The sequence below is a fragment of the Cavia porcellus genome, unplaced genomic scaffold (genome assembly GCF_034190915.1).
Source record: "Cavia porcellus strain 051 isolate PalLab524CR breed Dunkin Hartley unplaced genomic scaffold, mCavPor4.1 scaffold_1, whole genome shotgun sequence".
In the NCBI taxonomy this organism is placed as follows: Eukaryota; Metazoa; Chordata; class Mammalia; order Rodentia; family Caviidae; genus Cavia; species Cavia porcellus.
In genome coordinates, this window is record NW_026947484.1 from 232,896,683 (window position 1) to 232,918,141 (window position 21,459).

The 21,459-nt window shown below is 44.6% G+C and overlaps 1 protein-coding gene across 3 annotated transcripts in view; it reads right to left on the minus strand.

Annotated features, from left to right (window-relative positions):
• Positions 1–21,459, minus strand: part of Babam2 (BRISC and BRCA1 A complex member 2) — a 383,627-nt gene that overhangs the window by 17,442 nt on the left and 344,726 nt on the right. For all 3 annotated transcript variants that reach the window (XM_063230452.1, XM_063230445.1, XM_063230442.1), the window contains one exon: positions 11,044–11,197. In XM_063230452.1, the coding sequence (XP_063086522.1) occupies positions 11,044–11,197 (154 nt within the window). The remainder of the gene's footprint in view (positions 1–11,043; positions 11,198–21,459) is intronic.

A 21,459-nucleotide genomic window follows, 5' to 3' on the forward strand; every position in this document is an offset into this window, starting at 1 on the left:
ATAATGAAGTCTTGTCTTGACAGATAAATTCCTATAAAATTCATTTTTCTGAACTGGAATATTGAGTGTTTAAGGATTATCTAATCCCCTCCCAATCAATAATGGTAAAGTCCAGTTTTCTAAATTTTGATAGTTTCTTTGTCTTTTCTTTTTGAGACAGCATCTCACTAGGTAGTTCAGGGTGGCCTTGAACTCATTATATAGCCCAGGCTGGCCTTAAACTCACTATGACCCTCCTGCCTCGGCCTCTTAAGCAGGGGGATTACAGGCATACACCTTTGTGCCCAGTTCAAGAACTACACAGTTTCTTGATTCAGAATTCTGATTTACACTGAGTTACTGAATAGTTAATGCCCTGGGGAGTCTCATTCTTGTTAGAATGGAATCTCAAGCAGTGATGGACCATTCCAGAAATCAACCAGCAGGAATTGTAGCTGGGCTCTTCAAACTATAGGTAGCTGAGTTTTAGGATCCAGAGAACAGCAACCGTGAGTGCCTGTGTGTGTGCGTGTGCGTGTGCGTGCGCGATGACCCTGGGCGGCTCTGACGTGCTCTGTACATGGCGAGCCCTTTTATGTTTCTCAGTGGATTTCATGAAAGCCGCAGCTGCACAGAGGTGCGGCCTTCCCAGGTGCCCTCTGATCAGATCCCTGCTGTGCCTCACTTCTTACACGCGCTGCTGCTCTGAAGCCTGCCCTCCCCATGGCCACAGCACCTCTTTCAGGCAGCTCGGCCCTGACCACCCGCGGCCCACGAGGCAAACTGCTTTTCCCCTCGGGAGGGACTGTGGACTCAGGACTACCCCAGGTGCCCTCACCTCACTTCTGCTTTCTTGGCTTCCATTTTCCACCAGGCATGACTAAGTGTCAGCCTGGGAGATAGGAGTCACTGGGATTTTCTGCCCTCTTCCCAGACAGCTGTGCCTTTGGCCTCCTCCTTCCCTCTTTGTTGCTCATAAACCTTAATAAGGAGTCCTATGCCACATGGACATTTTATGTTCTCTTCAAAATGTGTCAGGACTTTGGGTCTTAGAAGAGCTCTTTCTACTCAAGAACACACGGGGCTTTCCCCACAGGCATAGCAGCCTCCAGTCCTCCTGGTGAGCCCCTAGACAGAAGGTTCCCCCAGCTGCTCCTCGGAGGGCTATCTGGGCACAACCACGCAGGCACATTAACCTCCAGCCCTGACCCCACTGTGCTGCTCCTGGAAGCCAGGAAGCAGGCAAGCGCAGAGCAAAGGTGGGCCATCGGAGGTGGCTTGGGCTGGGGCTTTCATCCTGGTACTGCATGGACTTCTAGGAAATGAAATGAGAGCTTTCTATCCATTATTTCATTTTGCTTCCATCACAATGGTCAACGCTCAGCATATTCGCATCCAGCCGGACTAGATCATCTGTAAAGTGCTTTCCATGTTCTGCATTCTGAAACGTCCCCACTGTCAAGCTTATCATCCCAGAGGCACTGCTCCTGGTCATCCAGCTTAGCGCTGCTGTTGCACGTGGACTCTGCAGATCACTGAAAAGGGTGATGCTCCAATGGCTACTTGCCACTCTGGCCACTGTTCTCAGTCCTCCACCTCAGTGAGGCATGGATCAGTTCGTTTTCAAGGTGGCCCTATCACAGGCTGGATGATGTGACAACAGGCAGGAGAGAAACCTGATTCTGCAGGGGGAAGGCCTCTGCTTGTCATTACGATCTGCACAGAATAGATGGCCCTGATGCTGCCTCTTTTTTTCTCTATAATTCATGCCTTAATGAGAAGTGATAGAAGCAAGCAGCATGGCCCTCCCGCCCTGGCTGGGCTCCACGTCACCCACGACAGCCCCGAGCAGCCCTGGTGGCACCTGTCAGGAACCGACACGCACACTCAACAGTCAAGCCTAATTTCCAGGAAGCTGTTTTAACTTGACATCTGAAAATGTTCTGCATCTAGAATTATTTTACAGGGTGTGTGTTCGGGGCATATGCGTGCACGTTCCACAGCTGAAGTGTTCTATAAATATCAGATGCAGACGGTACAAAAAGCATCACGTACAGGGCGTCCTTAATTTCCATTCAGTAAGATTTTCAATGTCTGTCTGACCTCTGGCAGCAGAGACTGAAATTTCTCAACATGAATAAAAAAGTACGCTAAGCTACCTTAAATGTGCTTTTCACTTAAAATCCCAGCAATGCAAGAGACTTAGTGATTGCCGGAGCGCTACCAGTCCCAGCGCTCTCAGATGAGGGTGCTGAGGCCCAGAAAAGTAACCCCGTCTCTCCCACACGGGAAATTAATCATGTGCCCAGAAGAGACCCTGGTCTCCTGTTTTCTGGCCAACCTTCGTTGCATCTTCTTTACTTGCTCTGCAACTCACCTTCCAGCAGTGAAAGACAGCTCTGATTCTATTACTAAATGTTACTCTTTGACGTACTATAAAAATACAAAACCAGATTCTCTACTCTTTCCTTTCTGACTCTGAAAAGCACTTATATTTTTCCAAGAAAGAAAATTTAGGACCACAACTCACAAACAAGGAGGTGTAGTGATGGAGGAAAACATTTCCCCAATGACCGAGGTAGCATCACTGGAATCCAAGCCTGAGCACTCAGGAGCCGAGTAACAACAAAACCAAGTGAATTTCCCTGGCCAAGACGCGCTGCCCTTCCAGTTCTCTTTCACGGGCCTCTCCTGACAAGCCAAGTTCAGCGCGACCTCTGCCTTGTGTGGCTGAGGCCAGAACATAAATCCCCAAGTGTTTTCCACTGAGAAAGTAGGACGGATGAGGGTCCCATCCTTAGGACAGCTGTAGAAGAGCGCAGAGGGCGGGCCTGGGGAAGCGGGTGGAAGGGCCCTGCGGAGTGGGCTGAGCTGCTCCGTTTCTAAGGGAGAGAGCTGAGCTGGGAGCACGCGTGCCAGGCATGGTGGGCTCTCGGAAGGCCAGTGGGTGGAGAGTGGCTTGCTCAGGGAGAGGCTGGGTGAGCAGTCACTGATGACCAGGCCTTTTAATGAAGCTAATTCAGGCTTGAGTAAATACGATACTCTCTCTGACCCATGCAACTTGGAGAGGATGCCTGAATGTCAGGCAGAGCTGGCTTCCTCCCCATCTCTGTTGTTTTCTTTGACAGGAGAAAAAACAAAACAAAAAAAAACTACTCAACTCCCTTAAAGATAGCTTCCAAAAGGTTTCTCTCGGTGAGTTCGAGATTCCTTCATTCCATCTTACTTGCATTTAGTTTTCTTTGTTCTCTGCAGCTTCTGTATTTCTAAACGCTGTGAGGAAAAGCCCAGGAGGGACGAGACAGCTTGCTTACACAATAGTAGGTGTTGGGGATGACAGCCTCGGGACCTGAGCCTTCCCTGGGTCCTCTGTCAGCTCATGGAGGAGCTGGTCCCTTTGCTGTCTTCTTGCGGGGCCTGGGCAGCCCAAGCTGTGTTGGCTTGGGCCTGGAAAACTCCCTCTGCTCTCCCAAGGGGAGTTCAGCTGAGATGTGGTTGGGATTTTTTTTAAAAAAGGGAACTATTCCTAGGAAACTTGGGGCAAAACAGAAGACAAAAAAGAAAGCCCATGAATCACAGCTGTGGTTGGGCTACAGGTTCTGTCTCTGAGGTCTGATCCCTCATGTGCCTTGGGGCACAACTTCCTGGGAGCCCAGCAGGGGCATTCTGCCCACCTCAGAGTTCTGCCTTCTGCCCACGTCACTCCCCACCCCCCGCCCCAAGTAGCTCCAGTCACAGTGCCCTTCTTGCACAGGGACACAGGGAATGAGCAATCACAGCTGGCCACAATTTCTACCTTCATGGTGGACACCTCGTCCTTGGCTTCCAGATGGGAAATTCCAGAGAACAGATAGGGAGAGGGAGGAACAGGACGGGAAGTGAGTCCGGGTGGACAGAGAGGAAGAGGGGTCAGCAATGGTGGACAGACAGATAGGGATGAGCAGGGAGCAAAGAGGGGAGAAGAAAAAAGGAGAGAGGATGAGAAAAGAGGAGAGGAGAGCTGAGGGAAGAGAGGGAGCGGAGGAGAGGAGACTGTAACCAAGCTCTGCCCAGGGTTCTCTCTCCCGATGAGGAGTGAGGAGAAACGCAGGGCACTGGGGTCCACTGCTGGTGCAGCTCAGGCACAGGGAGGGCTGACGGACGGGCCAGGCCCTGCACCTCGATCCCAACAGACACAGGGTGCCTTGTGGGTGCTCCACCACTTACACTCCGGGAGTAAGTATCCTGGCCCCGAAAGGATTCTCAGGTCTCAGGGCTCCAGCATGCTGTGAGGGCAAGAGAACTGGGGTTTCTACACTGTGCGCTACAGAGGCCCAGGGCTCCGAGTGGGAGGGGTAAGGACGGGTGCAAACTGGCTGGACACGTCTACTCCCCTCTCTTCAATCAAGGGAAACAGGGCTATTTTTAGCTGTTTTATTTAGAGGCCCAACACATGAGGCTGGATTAAAGCATTTGGCAGCTAATGAGAAGTTTGGAGGGAAAAAGAAAAAGTCGATCTTTGGGAATATTAGAGCGCTGACACTGAAAAATAATTGAATTGGTCCAGAATGAATGATTTTTAAAAATCCTTAAAAGAGAAGATTATTCTACAAAGACAATAGGATGACAGGTAAAGAGTGTGTATAGGGAGGAGCAATATATGGAAAATTAAGGTCTGTTCAGGGAGGACCAGGAGACAGTCTTTTTCTGTGCTTTCCTCCATCCCTCTTTTTCTCCCTCCTCATCCTTCTGTCCTTCCATTCTTTTTTCTTTTTTTGTAAGCTGCTAAGGATTGAACGCAGGGCTCTGTGCTACCTTCTACCCTTGAAGGATGTCCTCAGCCCTGGACAGGCTTCTATATAAGAAAGCGGTTATCTCTTTCAGACCTTGAGGAAAAAAGAGAAACAACAAATACTTGGAGGGTTCAAGATAAATTACTCCCATGTGTGGACCGAAGAGTTATTTCTGAAATATTCTTTAGTGATTCCTTTTATATTAATAGATGTTATATGTAACAAGCCATTTCAGTAGGTGGTTTAGGGTTAAATTCTATTCTAGGATCCAACCTAATGCTTTATACAATGAACTCCATGAAAAACGCCACACCATCTATTCATAGATTTCCTAGACTAGAAAGAAGTACAAAACAGTCACCTGCTCCAATCTTTTAAGATACCAAGGTATCTGTCTGTTTGATTGTTTGTTTGAAAGTGTTTGAAGTAGATTAAGCAACCTCAGGATGGATTTTTCTGCTTTTCAAACTGGCTGTGTTGGTATCAGAAAGAAAACAAACAAACAAACAAACAAAATGTATGGGTGGGCAGCCTAGAACTGCTGACTCTCTGATCAACCCACTGGAGCCGCAGGATCTGTTACTGGGTTCATCTGAAGAGACTAACGTTAACTCTGCGTCTTTTAATTAAAAATCTTTTTTCCTTCAAGGGATGAGATATTTGTAGTTAACATTTATTACATGCTCAGCATATCCCAGACCATGCTAGACAATTTACCTACTTTACCTCATGCAATAGGAAACATCCTAAAATGATCCCCCAAATTCCCCACCCTTTTTGTGTTTTCCAGGACTGTGAACATGATGGATTTAATTTTGGTAATATTTAAGTGATATGTGGTTTATTATATGATACAGATGACTTTAAGAAAAAGAGATAAAATGACCTAATAAAATAGTTACCTTAAATCTGGATCTACAGGTTGGAGATACAAATATCAGAGATTGATAACAGGAGAAGACATGGACACCCCACAGGTACTTTGTTATTAGCAACACAAAAACTGTATACCCTATATGATACTTACAGTAAGCTTCTACACTGAGCTTCACTATTTTATAGACAAGCAGATCAAGACTTGAGGAGATTATACATTTCCCCGAAGCCACACAGCTAGTGACAGAACAGCTTTAAACCCAGGTGCTATGGTTTTGGAGTCGGCCTGCTAACTGCCATGTACATTTCCTGGCTGTGGGTCAAGCGCCAGGCCTCTGAGCAAAAAGTCTCTGACAAGTCACCGAGAGTGAGGCACTGCATCTGTCTGCCAGGATGCTGGGGTACAGAAAGTTCCGAGGGTGGAGGCTGAGCCCTGACTCTACAGAAGCGACTAGTGTGCTCTTAGAAAGTCAGCTAATTCTCTGCGCCTGAGGGTTTTGTCTGCTTTTAATGGAGGGCAGTACGAGTCTCCACAGGACGGCAGGGATGAGGCTGCACTGTACGTGGTGAGGTCCGCAGGGAGGGCAGGGGCACTGGCACGGCACACGGGTGTTGTCTTTCCTTGGTGTCCTCGACTCCCGTGTTGGGTATGACCTCAGTTGTTTTGTTGAACATATTTGAAAATAAGTGGGGTTTTTTGGGGAGGAAATGATCTCATATTAACTTTATTTGGAAACCATAGAATAAGATGGAATGCAATTTTTCTTTGTTTAAAAAATTTCTTAAAAGCCATGACATGGACATGTTGACATGGACAGCTACTCCAAGGACAGCAGTACCTATTACGGTAACCACTTCTGATTTAGTTTTAGCTTGATCTGAAGCCTTGTATTGCTTTCACTAGTTTATTTTGACTGATTTTATTCAAATCTGTTTTGTTTGATAGTATCAAGTCTGATGGTATAGGCAACTACTGTGAAGACAAGAAGATACACTAGGATACTCATTCTGGTTGGACTATTATCTTCTTTTGAAGAACTGTAATGTCTCCAATGTTTTGTTTTTATTTGTTTTGTTCTGTACTGTTTTGTTCAATTTTATTATGCCTGATGATATGGGCAACTCTTTTGAAGATAACAAGAGGCATTATGGTAGCCATTATTGATCTCCTTACATTTTGCTTTTAAGTCATGTACCATGTTTTTGATTGTTTTGATTGACTCTATTTTGTTTTGTCTCATTTGGTTTTATTCTATTCAAAATAAAAAAAAATCCAGTTGAATGATAAAGGTCAAAACAATACCGATGTACTGTGGAAGGTATAATATATGTAAGAGTAAAGCATGAGTACTATAGCACGAGGGCTACCTGAGGACAGAGAAAGAAGTACATAGTTTTAGGGTTTTTATGTATATGTGAAGCACTACGATATTAATTCATGATAGCTGTGATAGCTTAAAGATATATTCTTTTTTTTTTTTTTTGTCTTTTTCCTTTTTATCGGTACCAGGGATCGAACTCACGACTGCCTGCTTGCAAGGCAGGTGCTTACGCCACTGAGCTAAACCCCCAGCCCCCAAAGATATATTCTTAATGTATAAATAATTAAAATATAACACAAAGAGGTACATCTAAAAAGCTAGCAGAAGAGATAGAATGGCATACTCAAATATATTAATAAATCAAAAGAATACCAGAAAAGAAGAACAGAAGAAATTAAAAAACAAATTGCAAGATGGTAGGACTTAAACCTAGTGAGCTCATTAATTATATTAAATATAAATTAACCAAATACACTCATTAAAGGCCCAGATTATCAAACTAGATTTTAAAAAACAAGGCCTACAAAGCATTTCCTTGACATGTAAAGACACAGATAGCATAAAATAAGGATAAAAAATTTAAAACCATACAAAATTATACAGAAAAAAGCTGATGTAATTATTTTAACCTCAAGCAAAGCAGATTTCAAGTCAAAGACGATTATCACAAATAGACATTTCCTAATGACAGGAAGACCAACTTATCAAGACAAGAATCCCAAATATGTACGTATATTATTCACACACAACTCAGATATGACAGGGTGATATGCCAATAAATCCACTATAAATTTGAAAAAGTTACATACCTCAACCACAGAACATCATAACATAGAACATAATCCACACTAGAGTGTCCACTGTTCCCCCAGGAACTGCAGCTGCACCAGTGTTCAGCAGAGGACACGGAGAGCAGTAAGAGAATCAGACCAAGCATCACTCAGCTCAGGTAAGGATCAAAATACAAAATCTGAAGTATGGTTTTGATTGAATGTGTAATGCTTTCACGCCATTGTAGAGTCAAAGGATTTTAAATTAACCACTCTAAGTTATAGACTCTTCATTAAAAACAATCTTTCCACTCCATTGTAAATTATATGTAAATTATACTGCAATTAAAAATACACATAAGGAAAGTCTTTGCCTTCAAAGAACTCATGATTTGGTTAAGGAAACATACACAAAGGTGTAAAGAAAAAAAAAAAAGAGATTCCAAAGCACTATGTGGCCCCTGAGATGAAGCTAAACCCCAGGGCCTTCCAGTGTTAACTCAGCAGCTGACCCTGGTCATCAGGTCGCCCCGTGGGGAGGAGTACAGTCCTGCTGTGTAGAATAAAGTGAAGTGAAGCGCCCTTCCCAAGGTCTCGGAGCTTATAGGATTATACCGTGCAACAGGAACTGGGACATGTATGACCCCAGCGCCCGTGCTCTTCCGGTAAAGGGTATTTCACTTGTGAAAAACAGAATGTGCTGGATAACCATGAGCAAGAAGCACACGGCACAGAAAGCCCTGGCCAGTGCCAGGAAATGTCCTTTCTGCATTCACATGTTTAGAATTGTGCTCACAGCTGATTTCACTCAGCGGGCTGAGGGGCTGTTCATAAGCCATTCGGGTGTTTATGTCATGGGCAGGGCTCCCCAAGTGAATTACAGCCTTTTATGCACTGCATACAGCCTTCTCACAGGACAAAGAAACAGGGCGTATAAGCAGGGCTGCATTTGACCTCTCTCTCTTTTGGGCCCTTCTTATCTAGCTTCTCCATCAACCTCCAGCCTGTGGCTCGGGACAGTTCTCTGGCTGTGTTTACCCATCATGTGGCCTCCTGACACAGCCTTGTAGTTAACAGCACTCAGTTCAGTTGAAGAATGGAGCCTGATACTATTTCTTGTTGCTAGCCTGAGCTGCTGGCTTTCTCTCTTATTAAAGTGGAGTCCTCTACACTATCGTAGAAAGCAGATTTTTTAATGTTACTTTAGACGTTTGCTTTAGACTGGTGCTAACAGAAAGCAAATGTCTCTTAAAACTCTGAACCAATCTGTTAAGATAAACAGGCTTCACTTACAGTATTCCTGCACTGAAATCACAGGCTGTGGTCTGCAGTTCTTTAAAGACTCAGTTCATACACACTAAAATGTCTACTTAAGAAACACCCTCTCTCTCTCTCTCTCTCTCTCTCTCTCTCTGTCTCACTCACTCACTCACTCACACACACACAGACACCAAGATAGCTTTGCCATGGAAACCATAAAGACGTGTCTGGTTCAGACTCACAGCACATACCACAAATAACGGCCCATCTTCCAAGGGCAGAGCCTATGTATACACAGGGAAAGCCCAGAAAATTGAATGACTGCAATACTTCAAACACAAAGCTTGCGGTATAATGCCTTTTAAAACTGTATTTCAAGAGATAAGTAAGTCTTCATCATTATTTCTAGCTGCAGTTGCACTCTGTTCTTTTTTTCCTTAAACGGAATTTCAGACACTGTGGACATGGATGTGAAGGGGAAACAGGAGGAAAACGGGCACGCTGCCGTTCGCTGCTTTGGTTCAGAGAGTGCGCGAAGCTAGTGTGACTGGGATTCTAGAGAGACACGCTCGCATCGTCATCTAAGAGTCCGAGCCTGCTGCACATGAAGGCCTCCCGGGGGATGGAGCATCACGGGGGGGGGGGGGGGAGGCAAGAGCAAGGCGTCCTCCCACTCCAGAGCACTGCGGCCCGGAAGGTCAGACTTGGTCAGCAGACACTGCAGAAACTGTCAGAGGCTTGGTCTGATTGATCTCCCCTGCTGGGCTACATATTCCATTAGGCTGTCGACAATTTCCAATTTGTGATTCGTTATATTCTCATCATGGAGCATAAAGCTCGCCTTGGAGCATGGTAGGTGCTTAGTAAGTACTGGCTGAGCAAACCAAGACCATGCTGAACAGACAGTCTTCATCGGAGCGTCTCAGCTGGGATCACAGGTGCGAGCATACGGTTGTTTACAGTGATAGAGTAATAACCACACACCACTGAATATTTATTTGTGGAAACTAACATTTCAGTCCACTGCGTTTCAGTCTAGGAGGTCATGATCTATGAAGACTTTCGTTCCAGATACCGAGGTCTCACCAACATAAACACACAAACAAACAAACCACCATAAAAACTCAGTGTATTTCTTTATCTGTTCCATATGACTGAGGTAAGAGCCTTTCATACTTGGAGGTCTATGATCAACAGATGTACCTCTAAACTCCAAATAGCAGCCAATTTTAACTCCCACCAGAGCATGTCTTCTACGGTATTAGTTGGTTTAAACAATCCATGTATTTGTTTATTCAGTCAAGAAACATGCAGGTCCCACAATGGGCAATGACTTGGAATACACCACAGACATGTAATGAGAGATACAATTCAAAGAGCTTCAACTCCATAAAAGAGAGGAGTGACTAAATCCACCTACTGACCAGTAAGTGATAATTTTTTACTGTCACCATAAATTTCCTGTTTAAAAAACACAGGAAAGTAGCTGCCAACATTTTCAATACCACTTATCCACAGCTAAACTTTCTATTTAGCACTTCTTTTTCAATTTGAACAGAGGTAGATTTCTGAATAAATTCTACGATCTATTAAGAAAAGGAGGCAGTGGGCTGGGGATTTAGCTCAGCAGCATAAGCGCCTGCCTTGCAAGCAGGCAGTCGTGAGTTCGATCCCCGGTACCGATAAAAAGGAAAAAGACAAAAAAAGAAAAGGAGGCAGTGATGGCCAATTTGGGGGACCAACAGAGACAGTAGGATGGAAAAACATTTTCAGATTTAGGTCCATTTTTTTCCTGATAAGACTACATAAGGGCATCGGCAAGCTGCTTCGATACAGGATTAAATAGTTAAGTAAATTTGCTTTAAAAGTCTCTGTTGCAACTGCTTATTCTGCCATTATGGCATGGAGGCAGCCATAGATGATAAGAGATGGGTGTTGCTATGTTTCAATAAAACTTTGTTTACAAAAATAAGCAGGATTTAGCTGGCGAGCAATAGCCTGCCAACCCTGGACTAGACAAACAAAACGCTCCTCTCTGCAGGAAATAATAATAGACTCACTTACTTCGCTCTTTTGGCCATTTCATTGCCGTCCCATCTGGGGCTGTATGGGTAATTTTTTTGGGCTTGGGAGTAAAGCTGTCCACTGTTGGTAAAATGATAGACGGACTGAAACGTGAGAGTTGGCTGATCTCGAGGAAAAAACAGCGGCAGATCAACTGAAAAGATAAAGAAAAGGAAAGTTAGTGCTAAACACAGCTTAAGGTTTTGTTTGTTTGTTTGTTTGTTTTTCTTAAAGCAGAATGTTGGGTACACTATTTGGAAACATTTTATTGGTTGAAGCTTAGATAAAAGTTGTGGAGCCAGGGAAATACAAAAGTGAAGGATCTTCAGGGGGGCAAATCACATGCACGTGCAAGAGTAAGAGCGTGAGCAGGAGGTGCAGCGCTGGAAGCACTCCGCGGAGCAGGCACGGAAGCCCGCGCAGCGGGGTGGGGAGTCCCCGCACTCAAACGCCCTCGAGCCCCCACATCCAAACTTTCATTCCCAAAGCGGGCTGTGTCACTGTTTTAAGTCTCTCTGATGCTGTAGACTCTGGCAGTGTGCTCCTCATTTATAATCTAATGGAGGAGGTGGGACGGAAGTTGTTTTACAAAAACAGACAAAACACACAACAAAGGTAGCTGGTAATCTTTCCGCTGTATGGGATGCAGCAACCAGACCACCAGAAAAAATAAAGTTATCATGCTGCTTCCAATCAAGCAGTGGGTTTTGATATTCAGCAGTTTCCATTTTTTCCATATGTGTTACCACATGTATTTTTAGCTCCCGAATCAGAGGGAGCTCCCTAATGAAGGCAACAGGCGTGCGGAGCTGAGCCCTCGTACGCCTGCTGTGCACCGTGATGCGCCTGCTCTCTGCAGTCAGGGGCTTTAAGTGCTTCAGCTTTCCATTTTGGGGTTTTAAAACTTAAATTTTAAAAAATACAATAATTTGCTAGTTTTAGGTAAAGCAAGCCATTATTAAAAACACAAATTGTTTCCATAACACGTTAAGGCAGATAACATGTTTGTGTGAATGTTAACTATTTCTTGGGCAAAGAACCGACACACTGTCAAAAATAACAAAGAAATACAGAAATTTCTAGCTTTTCAAAGTACTTACAGTTTGTTAATTAACATTCCATGAAAGAGACATTATTATGACCAGGTGCATTTAACAGATGAGCAAAGGGTGGATGAATTTGTTCACGTCATAGTAAGCAGGGTAAGAGTCAAGTCTAGAACCAGGATTCAAATTCTAGGCTTCTACTATATGACAATGTGTCCTCTTCCTCTAAAGGATCTGGCAGAACCTGCTTGTAACTCACTCGCTGTGCCATAATTATGTTTTAGTAAGCTGAAGTTCCATGTGAAGAAGTAACAGAGTTAATCTTTTTGGCTACATGAGGTAAATATATTAATATACACTAGATAATTATAAATCTATCATCATCTTAGACAAGGCCCACTAAGCACGAACATCATTTCTTGAAGGAAAGTTAGGTTTGTAGCCAATATTTTTAAGAAAGAAAAGAAAAAAAATTCTGAGGAACAAAAACCCTCCAGTCGGTAGGGCCTCCAAGCACCCTGGACTATGATGCTGTCTGAGTCAGCACTGCTGGGGGTTTCTACAGATGAATCATGCTACAACCAAGGAAGGGGCAGGACTGTGAATGTCCACTTTTTAGTCACATTTGTCAGGTGCCACAATACGGCAGCTGAATACTTATCTATTCAAGCCAAGGCAGAGATTTCACAGCATACGGGAGCACCACAAAACAGGAAAAAGACTAACCCAAATCTGAAATTCAGAAACCCTTTGGGATGCCCTCACTTACCAAGCTTGATTTGTAACTTCCTCAATTGCTTTCAACAAATACTGCTTTCTAAACTTCTTCTATCTCTGCTGATTAGTTATTTAATATCCTCTGCTTAATTTTAGAAAAAAGTTTATCACATATGAATTACCTTTACCTGTAATTGTTAAAATACACACAAGTTTCCAAATATAAAACATAGGAACGGGGTTTTCAAGCTACTGGCTTTTTTGGACTTTGGAGTATAATTACTCTTTAAAAATTTTTGTTCCAAGATATAGAATGTTGGTATGTTGTCCTGGCCCCAAACTCCTGGGTTCAAGCAATCCTCCTGCCTCAGCCTCTTGAGTAGGTAAAATTGTAGGCAGATGATACTGCACCTGGCCAAAATATACTCTATGTCTTTCCTTGGTTGGTATTTTATTTTATAGAAATGGACTGCTTGCATTACTATTTTGATATGCTAAATAAATAATTTTTCTACCTATCTCTGAACTATCTTTTAGTCAAATGCCCACTTAGCATAAAAAACAAACTTAGATGTGAATGTAATTAATTTACCTAAGTGAATGAGTTGTTCTGAGCTTTTCTGTTTGTTTGTTTTTTGAGGCAAGGTCTCACCATGTAGCCCAGGTTAGCCTCAAACTTACTGTGTAGCCCAAGATGATGTCAAACTCATGATCCGCCTGCCTCAGCCTTCCAAATGCTTGGATTTCAGGTGTGTGCCAACACATTTGGGTGTCATAATTTAAAAAATAAACAAGCCAACAAACTATATGTGGATGTGGGTACTATAATCCTAAAGGAGCACTGATAACATGACTTTTTCCACAGAGATTTGGCTAACAGAGTATAAAAGAAGCCAATACTAAAATTCGAACTTTTTTCACATATAGAGTAAACTGGATTATTAAGGGAACAGGAACAGAGCACTTCAGAGAAAAAAAAAGTCAGTAATCTACATGCTAATTTACGTATGAGAAAATAAAAAAAACAAGTATCTCATTAGACTTAACTCAGTTATATTCTTCCTATGTCAGTCAACAGTTAACAAAAGGTGCTTTCTTAAAAAAAGTCCTACAAATAGAATGATTTAATAACTATAATATTTATGAAAAACAGCATTTTTAAGAATCATCTGAATGGTATAAATTAGTGAGAACTTGAAAATAAAAGCTTCTGTCCCTAACTTTTGCCCATGTAACTCTGATTTCTGATGCATAATAAGCCAAGTACTTCAGGCCTTCAACCAGCTCACTTGCTCTGAGGGCTCCTGTCTGGCTGGCAGCAATGTGGACTCCCAGTATTAATACCGCACACAGATAATTTGCTTCTGCACAACCTACTGACTCCTTTGGCTCCTGGAGCAGAACCATTCCCTCCGGATCAGTCATTTTCTACTTCCTGGCCTGCACGCCAAGACTGACTCTTGGTCAGCTTTCTATCCAGGGAAGGGACGGCTCTCACTTGTTCAACAGACTTTCAATGACTTGCTGGAACAAGTCACACTACCCAAGCCTAATTGTCGTAAATCAAGTGGGTCCCAGGGCTCTGCCAACTCTGGAGAAGTGGCCATACTTAAGCCTTGTTCCCGACAGTGCTGTGAGGATGAATTCTACTGGTCGAGCCCCAGAGCTGGCGGCGCTTGCTGGGATTTCCTGCTCTGACGGAAGCTGAACACACGGGTGTGCCGCTGGCATCTGTCCACCAATCCGTGGAGAGCAGGTAGACTGCTGTAGAGCACTGGACCCTAAAGGCTTGTTCTATCAGCATAAAAAGACTCCAGGAGGGCAGCACCCAAGTCCCTAAGATTCTCTAGAAAGCCCTTGCTCCTCCAAATACTGAAACAATGGAAAAATTAGCTCTGGACAGCCCAGAGGTCACATGAACCACTGGATTCACAGGACAGCCTGTTAGATGCTCAGGACATTTCAGTCATGGTTCTAAGAGGCTTGCTTATATGATTTTTCCAGAAAACAGCAAAACATACGATGGTCAGGAGAGGACAAGATACTTCAAAAGCAAGTAATGACAGCTAGCAACCTAGAGCAGAGAATACAGGTGGACAAGGTGCAAAAGAAACCCAGTTTGGTGCCATTCAACGTAAGAAACAAAAGTTCTATACATCCCAGCCAGCCCTCGTGCTGTTCCCACACAGGTGAACCCCAGTATCCTCGTAACTGTAGCAGACACCCCTGGTTGCCTACCTAAAAGCCATTTTCTCCTCCCTCCCTCCATTTCTTACTTTCTTACTGGGGGGTACCGAGAGTCAAACTCATGACCCCGTGTTTGCTAGGCAGGCGCTTGTGCCGCTGAGGCGTATCCCAGCCTTCCATCTTTCTCTCATATGGGTGGAGGCCTTCCTTCCACCCAGAATTTCAAATGCTGGATGTCTGCTCTCTTACATTTTTGTAAACCAAAACATGAAAATTTGACTCACTTGAGCCTATGGGACCTGAGGGGAAGTTGGTGAGGGGTCTTCTGAGAAATATTTTCCTGTCTGATTAAAGCCATGTCTAAGAATAATTCCCTACTTCATTCCAACCTTGACCCTGTCATGTGAAGTCCTGAGGCTTGGAGCTGTGGCACCCATCTTGTGACTATGAGGTCAGCGTGGCATCGCTGGCTGCTGAGCTGATCACTGCTTGAACTGCCTACTCTGCTTCTTGTTTTGTGAGATGCCTGTCAGTCTTAACTCTTCTCAGACTTACATGTGAAGGCACTGACATCTAAGGAGATGTTATTTCTTGTACCTTCTGTTGAAGAAGGCAGAAAAACTGTATAATCTCTTTCAGAAATATTTCCACCAAGCCTGGTTAAAAAACATTCAAGACATATAAATAGGAAAGTTTTACTTGTCTGGAAAATCCAGTTTTGTGGAGTAGTTCAAACCTTGAAAATGCCAAACAAATGAGGGGTTAACCAAAATTGCTTCCCCTGGAGTCACATCATCAAATATTTCTGTCATTATTCACAAGCCAGCCATTACTGTGCGTCTTCAGACTGTCCGCACTGTTCGTGGTGTTCACATGTTCTCAGCTAGGAGGGAAGGTCCTCACGGACCCGCCTGGTGTGGCTGGGTGCATCCCCAGCTCCGGCTCTCAGGCCTCTGCAGCAGTGCTAACCGCTCCCGGACTCACTTGACCTGGCCTGCACTGGTGATTCCATCTGTATGATTCTCTCGGAGCGCACTGTACACAGCTCGCTCCCAGGGCACCCCTGGAAGAACGTCCACATCGCACCAACTACACTCAGGACCTGTGAGACACATGGCTTCCAACTGGGAGAAAATTCACCACCACGCAATCAAAATACTCGCCTATGGGAAGCAGAAAAGTCAACATACCCCTATGAAGGCATTAAAAATTAAACGTAGCTGGGCATGGTGGTGCACAACTGTAATCCCCGCACTTTGGGTGCTGAGGCAGCAGGAGCACAGGTTCAAGTTCAGCCTGGACAATTTAGCAGGACCTTGACTCCAAAAGTAATAAAGATATAAAATAAAAAGTAAACGAGGGCTGGCGGTGTAGGTCAGTGAGAAGACTCTGGGTTCAGTCCCTAGTGCTGCAAATATAAATAAATGAGTAAAGGAAGAAAGGAAGGGAGGAAGGAAGAAAGACAAAGAAAGGAAAGAACAAATAAAGACAAACGGCCAGCTCACAGGTGGCTGAGGCAGGAGGAGACTGAGATGGGGCCAGCCTCGGGGACACAGCGAGACCTCGCCCCGCAGTAACAGTGGGCGTGCAGCTCACGGTGCAGTGCTTGCCGGGCACGAACATGTACCTCAGTACTGTGGCAAAAATCCAATACTGCCTCCTCTACCGTCGCTATCTTTCATTCCGTGCCAGGGGAGAGTGAACAGTATTGGAGTTTGCTAAGTAAACTGGCCTTATTTTTTACTGGTTTACACTGGTTTCAGATTTTCACCGTCTTTTGTGTAACTGGATCCTGGGAACAGGTTATCTCTGGGGTTTTAACAGTATCAAACTGAAGCTTGCTGTACATGCTACAAAAATCCTGTTGTGGAAGGATAGAGCATTATATGCCGTTGTAGCTAGATTTAAAAAAAAAAAAACAGAACAAAACCGGCTTGGTTTATTGGTGGCATCATGGCCAAAATACTTTAAATACCGATTTTTCTCATCTGCAAAATTTGGAGAGTAATTCCTCTGTGTTTGTTGAAAGGATAAAACAAAACCTGGGTAGGCGCTAAGTAAACGCTCACGCTTTTCCTCATTCCCGCTTCCTCCCAGCTGTTTTGTTCTTTTCCATCTAGTGTTACGTACTGTGTCACATTTATGAAATCTTGCTAACTATAGTGTAAGCGTTCAGGTGCTTCTATTTTAACTGTTGGATGGGAATCTCTCCAAACTCTGGGGACACCCACACCTCAGTGGGTACATCAAATACAATTTAGCCTTTTCCTGACGACACTGCACACATGAAGAGGCCATGCTGCAGGATGGCCTCCAGGGTTAACAATGCCTAAGTGCCACCTACCTCGGAGCCCACACGTCTCGAACTGCTGTTAAGAGATGACAGCCATGAATGCAGCATGGTGAGGGTGCCAGGGTACTGAGGTATGACACACTGTTTGCTCCTGACTACACTCTTTTCGTCCTTTGATTCCTTTATCTAGCAAATCCCCTTTTTCCAAGGCCAACTCTGCCCTCACATTCAGTCTGTCTCTCTCTCTTCTTCTCTCTCTCTCTGTCTCTCTCTGTCTCTCTCTCTCTCTGTCTCTCTCTCTCTCTCTCTCTCTCTCCTCTTTCATCTGCTTTGCTCCCCGTGTGTCTCCATGTCTAAAGGGTATGCTTTTGCTGCTGGCCCTGAGCAGACCTGGTGGCGTGCGCAGACGTGCACACTGTGCTCATGTGCAGGGTGCGGCTGGAGCCCTTGCCATATTCCTCAGGCACTGTTCTGAGACTGTCTCCTCCTCTTGCTTTTTCTGCTGCTTGTTTCTTTCCAGGTTCAGGCTGTCCTGGATAGCTGAGGTTTTAGGAAACCTTCCCTTTGCTTATCCTCTGGTTGGCATTTGCTTTTGAGGTTCTTTACAGACACATATTAATCATTTCAACACCCAATGGAATGTGCACATAAATTTGTAAGAACTTCAAGATGAAAGGTAGTGTTGGCCAATAACGAGCCAGGGTTCCGTCACCCGCCCACTTGGATGAACCGAGACTAAGTGTACCAGTTTAAGTCAGGATCATTGCAGACAGCCTGGCCCCTGAGTGATTCTGTGGTTCTTTCCAGGTAGAAATCATTGCAGAAGACTGTGAGCTCAAAAAGGGAAGGGGCTCTGGAGCAGCTCAGGACTCCAGCACTTCACACAGTGTGTGACAATGACAGACAATAAATGCTCAACTAAAGGAATGCATGAAGGAAACGGAAAATAAAGCTTACAGGAGATTCCATTTCATAGCTACTGGATTGACAAAAATGTGAAAACCAGACCATACCCAAGTGGAACCCTGGCAATCTCCACTCCATCATGACAGAATGTAAACTGCTACAACCTCTAGCACAGTAAAAATGAAGGCACATGGGCAGCCTTTCCATTCCAAGAAGCTGCCTGCCATGTGTGCACCGGAAGATGCAGCATCACCTGTGACAACAACACTGGAGCCATCTTAAATGTCCACCACGCGGACAGTGAATAAATACACCGTGGTGGATTTCTCCCAGGGAATGTCTCACAGCAGTTTAAAGGCATGAGCTAGAGTGACAAGGAGCAACACACATGAATCTCAAGGACTCAAGATTCAGTGAGAAAAGCAAGTTACCGATGAAGGCGTCAACATATGCTTATAAAACTTAAAAACATGCACATATTATTATGAATGTCTGTGTAATAAAAGTATAAAAACATGAAGACTCCATGAAAGACAGTAATTACCTCTGGTAGTTAGGGGGAAAGAGAGCGGGATGAGATGGATTAGGGAGGGGCATAGCGTCATGCTATTTCTTTAAAAAAAATCAAGCTGGGTGCAGTAGCACATGCCTACAGTCCCTGGACCTTGGGAGGCTGAGGCAGGAGGATTGCAAGTTTGAGTCCTACCTGGGTGACTTAGTAAGACTGTCTCAAAAATAAATAAATAAATAAAAATAAAAATAAGAATATAAAGAGCCCCAGTATTGGGAAAAGAAAGAAAGAAAAAGAAAAAAACAGTTATAGTAAAACATTAAAATTTGACTAAGGAGGCTGCTGAATGTTTCTGTGCTCTTAAATACTCATGCAAGCTTTAAATAGCTACAGGATTTTAAAGCTTAAAGAGCAAGGATGTTAATATTTGGGGAAGGTTGCTGAGGAATGAACCCAGGCCCTTGCACATATTAAGCCCACACTACCACTGAGCTACAGCCCCAGCCAAGACAATAACATTCACAGTCACAGAAAACTATGATTCTATTCATATCAAGTTAAAGAAAGAAAAAATACAATTGAGCTGTTACCTGTTGTGTTTATCTGAATGACTGTTCATGGATACACAGTGCGCAGCACAGCTGTCAACAAACTCAAGGGGCACTTGACACACAGCTGAGAGCATCCTGGGAGCGGCGGTCACTGGCACTGTGCCTGCTTCTGCGCACGGGTGGTATTTTACTAACCCTTAAAGTACCCAGGTGTACTGCATCTGATCTTCATACTTACATATTTTCCTTTTTCAGTACTTTAAAAATGGGAGTGTTTATAAGAAAGCTGAATGGCTTTTGGGGAGAAAAATAAAAGAAAACCCAGGTTGGTAGAGCAGCAGGTCACTGAAGGAACCCAGGCCCTTGAGCCTACAAACAGGACAGGAGCGTGGCAGGAGTAAACCGGCCGTGACCGTGCAGCCCGTGCAGGCGACGGCAGGGCAGCACGCGGGCACCCACGAAGGAAGGGGACCCTGCCTGCGGGGAAAGCTCTGCCTGAGGAGACAGCCTTGGAGCTGGTGTCAGAAGGTTAAAGGATGAATCAGAACCACTGAGGAATGTTCCATGGAGAGGCACGAAGACAGTAAAGCATTAGCTACTGTGTAGACAGCGCAGTTCCCCACTTGTTATTGGACTTCTTGGTATCAAACCCATTAACTGCAGGAAAGCCGGAACTGCCCATTTATTTCCCACTGCATGCCCGCCCTTGTTAATGTGCCAAGAAACAGGTGATAGAGCCGAGGGAAGCAGATGCTGGCCCGGGGTTTATCTGGGCTCACTCTCTTCAGGGCTCAGATTGTCTGAGATCCGGCATACTCCCGAAGTGTACTCTCAAGCAGGGCTGGCCCTCGTGGAGAGGGAAGGAGGACGCCAGTGGCCAGGGTGGGGCGGGGTCCCCAGCATGGGAACCTTGCTTCACCTATCCCTCCCCTAGCAAGCATCTCCCCAGTTCTGATGCGTGCACACTGCTGACCTCTGCCCTCCCACCAGCTGTGCCAGCTGTGCTGTCTGTCCCCTGCACACGCTCCCTGCTCAGATGCTGGCCCTGTGCTCTGCAGACGTCTCCTTCCCCTGACCTTGGCTCCTGCTTCAGTCCGTGTGGCCCATTACTGTGTCCAGCCTGGGCACGGGCCACACCCCACCTTCTTCCAGGAAGCCTTCCTTGCCAGCTAAGTGATTTCTGTCCTTGGGGTCCATAAATCTGCTTCTCAGCTGGGCTGGGCAGCATCAGTGTGCTTATCTTTATGTGTTCACCTCCACAGTGGTCAAACACACAGTAGGTGGCCAAGAAATACTCAGTGACTGAGTGGCATAGATCACCCCGCTAGAGAAACATGGAATGGTCTAGACATGTAAGACAGAACCAGGCTCTTAGGAGGCACAGAAAGCAATGTGGCAAGAGAGAACACATTAAGTAGTGTTTAGTACTGTTTTAACTTCTATTTTTAAAAGAATTTAATCATAATAAATAAATTCCTTGCCTGGGAGTATTAAAAAAGAAATCTGGCTAAATTAGGGAAGAATTTACGAATCCTTAAATAAATTAAAATGTATTCAAATGCGAAATCCTTGGCACTTAAAAGCTGGGCAATATCTTTAAAAAGTCATAAGCTTCTAATTTCAAAAAAATCATGGACAATGTACCAAATGTAGATGATTAGAAACAAAAATTAAAATGCAGTCTTTGGTTAAGGTGGGAAGGCGGCTGGCACTGGTCAGCTTAACTTGCAATCTTGGAAATTTGGAACAATCGATGTAGATACCAATTTGCAAATACTGGAACTAGCCCAATGTGAAGGATGATTAATGTGGACTTAGGAAGAGAAAGAAATTCCTCAAACTGACCTAGTCTTTTTATTTTTTTTTAAAGGATCTCATTTCAACATTTGTATTCTGGAGAAAACAACATGCATGCAATGTAAGAAACGCTCCCTGGGCATTGGCCAGGAGCCTGCCCTGGGTCTTCCCTCCAGACAGTGCAGCTCAACCTCCAGTGCTCCTGGGAAGGGAGGCCCTGGTGGGAGCGGCAGGGGTGTTTATACTGCAGGACTGATGAGAGAAAGGTGTCCAGGGACTTCTAGGAAGCTTGCTGAATCAGATGATTTCCAGCAGGACTTGAAAGACAATTAGGATTCTGACAGGTAGTTGCCAGGAGAAGACTGTGACTGAAAAGGGGGGGTTGGGAGAGACGGAACCAGGCAGCGG